Genomic DNA, 10,425 nt, shown 5'->3' with positions numbered 1-10,425 from the left:
AACACCTCAATCCTACGACAGACATCCCACCTCTCCCGGAAGTTCCAGGAGTCTCCCGCATATTGATAGCGGCTCCCTGATGCCTGCAAGTTATATACAATATCCCAGAAATCGATTTTTTTTAGAGGGGGAGCGGGAGCGGGAGTGGAGGCGAGAGCAGGAGTGGGAGCGAGAGCGAGCATCCTGATTGGTCTCTCTTTGTGCTAAGTAGACCTATCAGTTTTCTCTGTGGGTGGGCTTTACAGTCGACCTCTCTCTCTCTTTCATTGTCCATCAGTTCAGTTTAGTGTCCTGCACCGCCATGGCAGAGTGTTTCAAAAAAAGAAAATATAAAATGCATTTCACCACAGACTTCACTAAAGTGTACCCCTGCCTAATAGGGGTCAAAAATAATGACGTGTTGCTCGCTGCACTGTTTGCAACAGTGACTTTTCTATTGCCCATGGTGGGTTAAATGACTGTTAAAGACATGTTGAGGTGAGTCCTGGATTATGTCTCAACTGACCTTGAAGGACTGGTGTCAAACTACAAAAGTTTGCCAGTTGATGAGTTCTGGAGGAAGATGTCCAAAGTAAAATCTGTGAGCACAGGGCAGTTGAGATTCAAAGAGTTCTGCCAGTTGATGAAGCTGCTTTTGGTGCTGCCAAATTCTAATTGTGATGCAGAAAGGGCATTCAGCATGGTGCGTCACATTAAGACAGAATTCAGAAGTCAGCTGTCTCACAACACACTTGTGAATTTGATGTCTTGTAAGATTAACAAATTCATTGACACAGGAGGTTGAGACCTCCCTGAAATGAGTTTTTGCAGGGTGGGATGTCTGCTATTACCCTATTTTAATTTTCCCCATATTCCCGTGGGCTGCAAAAAAACCCAGAAAATACTGGTCGCAGCTAGCAGGTGAGGTAACTGTTGAGAATGTGAAAGTCAAAAACAAACTATTGTGTTGGAAATCGAAAATAAAAACAGAAAATGTACTTCCATTAAGTTTACTTTATTTTAGTATTTCATCTGGCGGAGATATGCACCAATTTATGTTTTTGTATTGGATGTTGTTTGAGAGAGCCGCGAGCGCGGGGTGGCAATGGGAGACGCTCCCTTACTCCGCAGTGGTTTGCGGACGCTCCCTGGCCGGAGCGGCTGCCTGCTTTGCTTGGTGTTCAAACCAGTCCCGGCGTGCCGCGCGCTGCTAACGGCTGCGGCCGACAAGATGGCCGAGTCGCTGCCGCAGACGCCGAGCAGGCACGAGAAGAGCCTGGGGCTCCTCACCACCAAGTTCGTGTCTCTGCTGCAGGAAGCCAAGGACGGCGTGCTCGATCTCAAAGTGGTGAGAAGGGAGTCGTGCCGGCGACTGGTGTGCTGGTGGAGGGGGGGGCACAGAGGCCCGGGGCTGTGGGACAACACGAGGCCGGCCGCGGAACGTGGAGACGGCGGGAGGCGACAGCCGGGACTCCGGGACTGGTGGTGGGGACGCCTGGCCACGACCTCGTCCCTCCCTACCCGGCAGAGGAGGAGCACCCCAATTTCTTCTCATGGCCAAATTCATTGCCCTTGCCTCAGAACTGGGGCTGCTGCTTAGCACCCATTACTGCCTGTCCCCTCGCCGACCAAACCCCACTACCCCATCCCATTCCTCACGATTAACCAGCACTATGCCCCCCACACAAACCCCGTACTGCTTCCAAACCCTCTCCCAGTACTCCTTCCCCCCCGTTGCATCTCTCTTCCCCCACCGTCCCCCGTTGCATCTCTCTTCCCCCACCGTCCCCCGTTGCATCTCTCTCCCCCCACCGTCCCCCGTTGCATCTCTCTCCCCCCACCGTCCCCCGTTGCATCTCTCTCCCCCCACCGTCCCCCGTTGCATCTCTCTCCCCCCACCGTCCCCCGTTGCATCTCTCTCCCCCCACCGTCCCCCGTTGCATCTCTCTCCCCCCACCGTCCCCCGTTGCATCTCTCTCCCCCCACCGTCCCCCGTTGCATCTCTCTCCCCCCACCGTCCCCCGTTGCATCTCTCTCCCCCCACCGTCCCCCGTTGCATCTCTCTCCCCCCACCGTCCCCCGTTGCATCTCTCTCCCCCCACCGTCCCCCGTTGCATCTCTCTCCCCCCACCGTCCCCCGTTGCATCTCTCTCCCCCCACCGTCCCCCGTTGCATCTCTCTCCCCCCATCGTCCCCCGTTGCTTCGCTCTCCCCCTCACCCTCCCCCGTTGCTTCGCTCTCCCCCTCACCCTCCCCCGTTGCTTCTCTCTCCCCCCCCACCCTCCCCCGTTGCTTCTCTCTCCCCCCATCGTCCCCCGTTGCATCTCTCTCCCCCCACCGTCCCCCGTTGCATCTCTCTCCCCCCACCGTCCCCCGTTGCATCTCTCTCCCCCCACCGTCCCCCGTTGCATCTCTCTCCCCCCACCGTCCCCCGTTGCATCTCTCTCCCCCCACCGTCCCCCGTTGCATCTCTCTCCCCCCACCGTCCCCCGTTGCATCTCTCTCCCCCCACCGTCCCCCGTTGCTTCGCTCTCCCCCTCCCCCTCCCCCGTTGCTTCGCTCTCCCCCTCACCCTCCCCCGTTGCTTCTCTCTCCCCCCCACCCTCCCCCGTTGCTTCGCTCTCCCCCTCACCCTCCCCCGTTGCTTCGCTCTCCCCCTCACCCTCCCCCGTTGCTTCGCTCTCCCCCCCCACCCTCCCCCGTTGCTTCTCTCTCCCCCCTCCCCCGTTGCTTCCCTCTCCCCCCCACCCTCCCCCGTTGCTTCCCTCTCCCCCCCCACCCTCCCCCGTTGCTTCCCTCTCCCCCCCACCCTCCCCCCGTTGCTTCCCTCTCCCCCCCCACCCTCCCCCCGTTGCTTCCCTCTTCCGCCCCCCCACCCTCCCCCGTTGCTTCCCTCTTCCGCCCCCCCACCCTCCCCCGTTGCTTCCCTCTTCCCCCTTCCCCCACCTTCAAACTGCCCTGGTACCTCTCTTCCTCCCTGCCACTCATGGTACTACTTACTTCCTTTCCTTCTCTCCCCCTCCCCACACCACCTTCCTCTTCCCCCCTCCCCCCCTAGTTGGGAGATGCTTTGGCTGTGAGTCCACTGGACTTTTACAGTTTTGTTGCTCACTTGGTACCCCCTGCCCCATGTTAATGATGCAGCTTTGTGTCAACTCGGTGCTGGGGTTAAGCAAGGATGCAAGAAGCAATCCATCAACTGGACCCTTCGCCCATGGCCCCATCCAAACATGCCATACCGTTAAAAGAAAAGTCCATACATTTTTAAAGTCAAAATTACAAGGTTAGGAGTTGCTCACTTGTCATTCACCTTCATCGGCCAAATGGGAATTAAATGTGAATACATTCTCTTGCGTATTGAATATTTGTAAAGGCACTGCAAATATAGGGAGGGTAATTCCAAAGCCAAATATCAAGTCTTCATCACAGCAGAAATGAATGTGCACTTTACCTTGGAATAACACTTAGAGCTGCTTTCAGTAAGAGTAATGAAATGTTTTACATTTCTGGGGAGAGGAGCTTGAATTATTCTCTGCTGCCGAGCCCAGTGCTGTGCTGAATGCACTCATTCAAACCCAGATTCTTCATGACTGTTCCTGGGTAGGATAGGTGGTCTATATGCTTGCTGCAGGATTGAGAAAGGCCTGAACAATGCTGGATATTGTTTTTTAAAAAAAAAAGGAAGCACATACAAACGCACAGCCGTCAATGATTCAGCGGGTTGCTGCATTGATCATACCACATACATCTTACAAAGGGTCAGAACCTCGATCCTTGAGTTTTTTCTCTTATCGTCTAAGGAGGCGGTTGGGGTCTGTGCTTTTTAACTGTTCATGTTGGCCTAGGACACAGACAACATAGCAAGCGCCACCAGTTATGATCAAAGCTGATGTGCATTTTGTGTGTATGTTTCTGTTCCAGTGGGTGAAGGTTGTTGGGAATTGCATACTGGAGGGTGGCTGCTTCTGTGAAGCTGCATCTCCCCCACCCCATGTTCAGTTTAAAGTGGTGAGCAATTGCAGCCCATGGGGTCAGATTGTAAGCCTGGCTTGAGGGGGTGTAAATTGATTGATTGAAAGTGAAGGGTGGCAAAATGTTGCCCTTGATTTTGATAGGTTTAGCACAAGGGCAAAGCAGAGCCTTGGCTCGATAGATAAGAGGGAGCAGTTGTGTTGGGCTAAACCAGGCTGTGGAGTTTTCGTCCCATGGAAACAGAAATTATATGTCATGAGATGGTGAGTATGTTAGCTGTGTTTTGGATATTGGATAGGGTGCAGCCATAGTGGTTCAGGTTGTAAGGCATGGAATGGTCATTTGTTGGTCTGGGTAATGAAACTGTGTCCCTGTGTTGGGGAGGTGGGTGCTGAATTGTTGCAGACAGGAATTACTGGCATCCATAATATATTTACTATTATTGGGCCTGGATTGTTCTAAAGGTTAGAAATATTGGTAGCTTAGCTACTTGGAATCGCCGAACTTGACAAAAAGTTCACCTCACCATTTGAAGAATTCAATTCCAGATCTGAACAGAGGCATGCATTATCCTTAATACTCTGGGATTGGAAGTCGGGTGAGCAAAGGCATAATCACTCTTGTCTAAATAACAAAAATCAACTGTGCTATGATTCTCGTTGTGGTTGAATAGCTGCCTGGCATTCCATTCTATTCAGAATAGCTTGCTGTGCTTGTAAGCTGGAACATAAGGGTAGTAATAGAAAGGGTGTCTGCTGCATGTAAGTGAGCGGTAAAGCTGGGGTGTCAACAATCACATCGCAACAAACGTGACTGACTTTGGTATATTCATGTGTATGTTCCTGCTCTCAGTCTTTCAGTGTGTTAGACTAGGAACTGTCAAAATGTCTTTTATTGAGTGGGATTCCATCTTGACACTTTAGGATTTTCTTGGCATGGAGTCTGTCCATGCGTTGTACAATGTGCAGCATTATAGTGGTGTGTCCTTAGCATTCACATTGCCTTGCCTCTCCTGCCATCAGCACAGAAGCTTTGATCTATTTATGGTACCCCAACAGGAAGTTGAAATGGCCTAGAGGGTGAAAGGTGAAGAGTTGTTAAGGGGATGTCATGGGTTCCAGTGGAGTGGAATAGCCAGTTCTATTCATGACATCCTGATCATTCCTTCACCTTTGACCCTTAGAAGCCATTGTAACTTGTGTTAATGTTGTGAACATGCATAATTAAAGGTGAATTACTTATAGTTAGAATTTCCATAATTGCTTCAACACAACATTTTTCTCCTCGAGAATGTGGAATTTATTTGAATAAACTATTTGCTGGCAGCTAAACCTCTTGAAGCATTGACCTCCATTGCTTTTGTCCTCAGACCTTTCTATAAATGACAGTGAGGACAAGTCAGGTTATCATTGCAGGCCCGCTGCTCAGAAGTACACCTGTGGGTTTATACTTGAAGATTCCCCCAGTGTATGTTTTGCCGTTGCCTGCTCCTTATTACCCTTGCCCTCTAATGGATACCTTCAAGGATAGCAGTAGCTCACTAATATATCAGCATTGATCTTTATGTTGTGGATCCAGTGGAGCTGATTCTTTGACCTCAAACCTCACTTCCCTGTGTCTCTTGCTTGTTCTTGCTGGTGTCAACTTCCTTGCATATTGCATGCTAAGGCTGAAATTTCCAAGTCACAGATATGTGTACAGGACAGAGACAGGCCCTTTGACCCATTGAGTCCATGCTGGCCATCACCAAATTTCATTGATCCTCTTTAACTCCCTTTTTTCATTCTCCTCATCAACGCACACACATACCTTGCCTACACACTAGAGGCAATGGCAGTTTGCTTCCAACCTGCACTGCTTATGGATGCTAGAGGATGTGATTCAACATAACAGCTTTGCATCAATGTTTGGTGGGATTCTGACTCGGGCAGTCAATCCTAATGATGAATCATGGATGGTAGCTTTACATATCCAAAAACGAGATTAAAATGCCATGGGACCCTATGGTAGCGTAGCAGTTAGCATGGCACTTTTACAGCTCAGGGCATCAGAGTTTGGATTTCAATTCTGGCATTCTCTGTAAGAAAGTTGGTGTGTTCTTCCTGTGTGCATGTGGGTTTCCTCCTACAATTCAAAGACATACCAAATTGTCCTGTGAGTAGGCTAGGATTAAATTGGTGGTTTGTTGGATGTCTCAGCTCAGTGGGCTAGAAGAACCTGTTCCATGCTGTTCCCAATAAATAATGCCCGGGACTGGGCAGTTACAGTTTGAAAATTAGAGACTGTAGCCTAGTTGTGTCATTTCCCTTTTCATTTTGTTAATGTTGGCAGCAAGTCCATGGATGAAGCAGCATTTAAATACTTGACATGGAGGAAGGATACAGGTCTTGGGATATGGGAGGTGCTGTTGCCCTGATAACTTTCTGTTTGTCTTGTTCCCCCACCCAAGTAGTCAATGGCAGCAACTAGTCAACTTTGGAGAGTCAGTGCCATTATGTGAGGGAGGGAACGTCGACTCAGACCTTGAGAGGCCTGCGTTGGGCATTTTCATGCCTTACAAGGCACAGATTGGAAGTCTGTGTGGGGAGCCTCGCACAGACACTAGAGCAATGTGTGGTTAAATGCCTTGCTCAAGGGCACAAACATGCTGCCACAGCTGAGGCTCGAACTAGCAACCTTCAGATCACTAGACGAACGCCTTAATCATATGGCCGCGTGCCATTATGTGAGTCTCTTCAATGATGTCACAGTGCAATCCTGGCTCCATGGCAAATATGTGCCTGGGAGTAGAGTAGAGGCCAGGCATTTTGTGCCAGCCCACACTGAACGGTGTGTCTATCCTTGGCCCTTCATGGAAAATAACGTATGGTCATCCAACTGAAAAGAAATGATAGGTTATTGAATGGATGGATGGAAAACTTGGCAAGGCTGGAGCATTTTTTTTAATGGCTTCTACTTTGTGCTCCTGCTCCTGTCTGTTTTTAGCTAAGGATTCTTATGCCATTAGGGATAGAGTTTATTTATATAAATGAGAGGCTCTTTAGCACATCTGGTCCATTCTGACTCCCAGGAAATAATTCCATTAGTCCCACTCTCCCTCATTTCCCTGCACCTCTGTAACTTGTTCTCTTTCACATGCCCATCAACTCAGCCTGTGTTTTCTCATGTATCTGCCTGACCTGAGAAGCAATTCATTTTCGGTCAGCTCCCATGCCAGTGTTGCTAAGAATATTCTCAAGGGGTTGGGTGATCAGCCAAAGGTCAATTGGCACCAGTGATATGTTGAATAGGGGATAGCGGCCAAAGAGCAGGACCTTCAATAAGTAGTAATCTCTGATTCCTCCCAGTGCCACCTGCAGTCAGGACAGGAATAGAGTGATAGTACAGATGAATGAGTGGCAGAGGAATGTGCAGGGGGAGGGGTTTGAGGTTCTTGGATCATTGGAACCTCTTCTGGGGCAGGGGTGACCAGGTGAGGTGCAATACATCCTTGTGCTGGAGGGCACCAATATCCTGGCCAGGAGTTTTGCTAGTGCTACTCTAGAAGGTTTAAACTAATTTAGCAGGTGTATGGGAACCAGAGCAACAGGTCAGAAAGTGGAGGGAGGAGAGGAAAGTGGATGTCAGGATAAGTAAAAACGGACTTGAGCAAAGTAATAGGTAAGTACGATGGGGCGGATAGTGTAAAGTGTGCGAATTCTATTCTAGGATAAAATATTATAAGCAAAAGTCGTTTACTTGAAGAATGATCAATACGTGGGATTATGAAGTGCTCTTGACAGGGATTTCATTGAGAGATGGACAGGACTGAGTGCTTAACGTCCCAGGGTTTTGATTTATGAGCATTTGTAAAACAAGCTCCTAATTAATGAGAGCGAGCATAGCTTTGTGCAGGGTAAGTCTTGTCTTGCTAACTTGATTGAGTTTTTTGACAAGGTGATGAGGGTGATTGAAATTAGAGCTGTGGGTGTTGAAGGTCCCTCATGGAAGACTCATCCAAAGGGTTATGGTGTATAGGATCCATGGTGAATGGGGCATTTGGATTCAGAACTGGCTTACTCATAGAAGCCAGAGGATAGTAGTTGAAGGGACTTATTCTATGGAAGTCTGTGATTAGTGATGTTCCACAGGGATCTGTACTAGAACCTCTGCTGTTTGGGGTGTGTACCTAAATGACCTGGATGAAAATGTAAATGGTTGGGTTAATATGTTTACAGGTGACACCAAGATTGGTGCTGTTGTAGAAAGCATAGAAGACTGGCAAAGAATACAGCAGGATATAGATCAGTTGTAGATATGGGTGAGGAAATGGCAGATGGAGTTTAACCTGGCCAAATGTGAAGCGTTGCACCTTGGTTGGTCAAATGTAAAGAAAAAATACATTGCTAAGGGCAAGACCCGTAACAGTATTGATGAGTAGAGGGATCTTGTGACCCAAGTTCATAGCTCTCTGAAAGTGACTACACGGGTTGATGGGGTGGTTAACAAACATATGGTGTTTGCTTTTTTAAAAAAAAAATTTAGATATACAGCATGAAATGGGCCCTTCCTGCCCAAGAGTCACCCTAACACAATTTACAATGACCAATTAACCTACAAACCTGTCTTTGGACGGTGGGAGGAAACCAAAGCACACAGAAGAGACGCATGTGTTATCAAGGAGAATGTATAAAATCCTTTCAGATGGTGCCAGAATTGAACTCCAGCCTGAGCTCTAATGGTATCATGCTAACCATAATGCTGCCTTGGCACTCCTTAGTCGAGGCATTGAGTTCAAATGTCAGGAAGTTACTTTGCAGCTTTATAAGACTAGTTGGGCTGCCTCTGGAGTATTGCATACAGTTCTGGTCATCATAGGAAGGGTGTTGAGGCTTTGGAGGGTTTGCAGAAGATGTTCACCAGTGTACTACCTGGATTAGAGGGCATGTGCTAAAACGAGGTGAACAAATTTGGGTTGTTTTCTGTACAGTGGTGGAGGCTGAGGGGAGGTCTGATAAAAGTTTATAAGATTATGAAAGGCATAGATAAAAGTAAACAATATCTTTTTTCCAAAATTGTTATGTCTAATACCAGGGGGCATGCATGCATTTAAGGTGAGGGGAGTGTGAAGAGCAAGTTTTTTTTTACACAGGGTGATGGGTGTGTGGAATGCGCTGCCTGGGGAGCTGGTAGAGGTGAATATATTAGGGACTTTTAAGAGGTGTTTAGATAGGCATGTGAATGTGAGGGAAATGAAAGGAAATACAGTGTAGGCAGAAGGGATTGGTTTAGTTGGCCATTTGATTATTAATTGGTTCAGTGCAGCATTGTGGGCTGAAGGACCTGTTACTGTGCTATTCTATTACTATTCTGTTACTGTTCCATGTTCTGAAAGTTCATATCCCAGTAGGAGATGCTTCTTCATCAAAAACTGTCCTTTATGCGAGTCATCAAATCAAGACCATGTTGTTATTCCAGAAGCCATGGTGGCTAGATCTTGTCTCCACAGCCGTGTCAGTATTTTTAGCCATCATTGCCTTCCATTTCCAAAAAGCATCTCCACTACTTTGCCTGCTTTAAAATGAAAAATGGTGGCCATACATTACCCTAACCAAGAGTTATCCTTTGTGTGCAACTACAGTAGTTTTTGGTGGAAATGCTAGGGTGTACAAGATGCTGTTTGAAACAAGGAGTCTATTAAATGCAGTCCAGTCAAAAAAACTGCTCCTCTGCCAGTGTTTAATTCTAGGCACACTGGTTAAGGTTTTGCCAGTTGGTGTGGCTGTTAGCCAGATTAAGATCTGCAGTGCCAGCTGCTTGTGGCCTTCTGGGTGAATTGGGATGAATCATGAGTGCACAATTTTAAAATGTACTAGAATCAGGTATGGAGAGGTGCCACTGGTGACTAGAGAAATGTGGTCAAGTGCCACTGCAGTAGGTATGACGATCTTAAGTCTTAGCAGATGGCTCAGGGAAAACGCAGAACAACATGGAATCTTAACAGGAAAAACCCTCAACCTGTAACATTGTTCCTGGACTGATCTCCGGGGCAATATGTGGAGTGATTTGTTGCTTATGTTCTCTTTTAAGTTGAAAACAAATTGAAAATAAAAACCTCAAAAATTATAACCATTCCCCTTTGGGACTTCAGTTTGGATGTAGTTGGTACCTCTCAGATCATAAAACATAGAATAGTACAGCACATTACAGGCCCTTCGACCCACAGTGTTGTGTCGACCCTCAAACCCTGCCTCCCATATAACCCTCCCCACCTTAAATTCCTCCGTATACCTGTCTAGTAGTCTCTTAAACTTCTCTAGTGTATCTGCCTCCACCACTGACTCAGGCAGTGCATTCCACGCACCAACCACTCTCTGAGTAAAAGACCTTACTCTAATATACCCCTTGAACTTTCCACCCCTTACCTTAAAGCCATGTCCTCTTGTATTGAGCAGTGGTGCCCTTGGGAAGAGGCGCTGGCTGTCCACTCTATCT

The 10,425-nt window shown here is 48.0% G+C and overlaps 1 protein-coding gene across 1 annotated transcript in view; it reads left to right on the top strand.

Annotated features, from left to right (window-relative positions):
• Positions 1 to 1,185: 1,185 nt before the first annotated feature.
• The window catches only part of e2f4 (E2F transcription factor 4), a 48,923-nt gene continuing 39,683 nt past the window's right edge, over positions 1,186 to 10,425 (top strand). Inside the window, exon 1 of the mRNA XM_063039160.1 lies at positions 1,186 to 1,327. Coding sequence (XP_062895230.1) covers positions 1,211 to 1,327 — 117 coding nt within the window. The 5' untranslated portion in view covers positions 1,186 to 1,210. The remainder of the gene's footprint in view (positions 1,328 to 10,425) is intronic.

Source organism: Mobula hypostoma (genome assembly GCF_963921235.1).
Source record: "Mobula hypostoma chromosome 14 unlocalized genomic scaffold, sMobHyp1.1 SUPER_14_unloc_1, whole genome shotgun sequence".
NCBI classification, from domain to species: domain Eukaryota; kingdom Metazoa; phylum Chordata; class Chondrichthyes; order Myliobatiformes; family Myliobatidae; genus Mobula; species Mobula hypostoma.
Note: the sequence above shows the minus strand (reverse complement) of the source record. Positions and strands in the feature narration are given on the sequence as shown.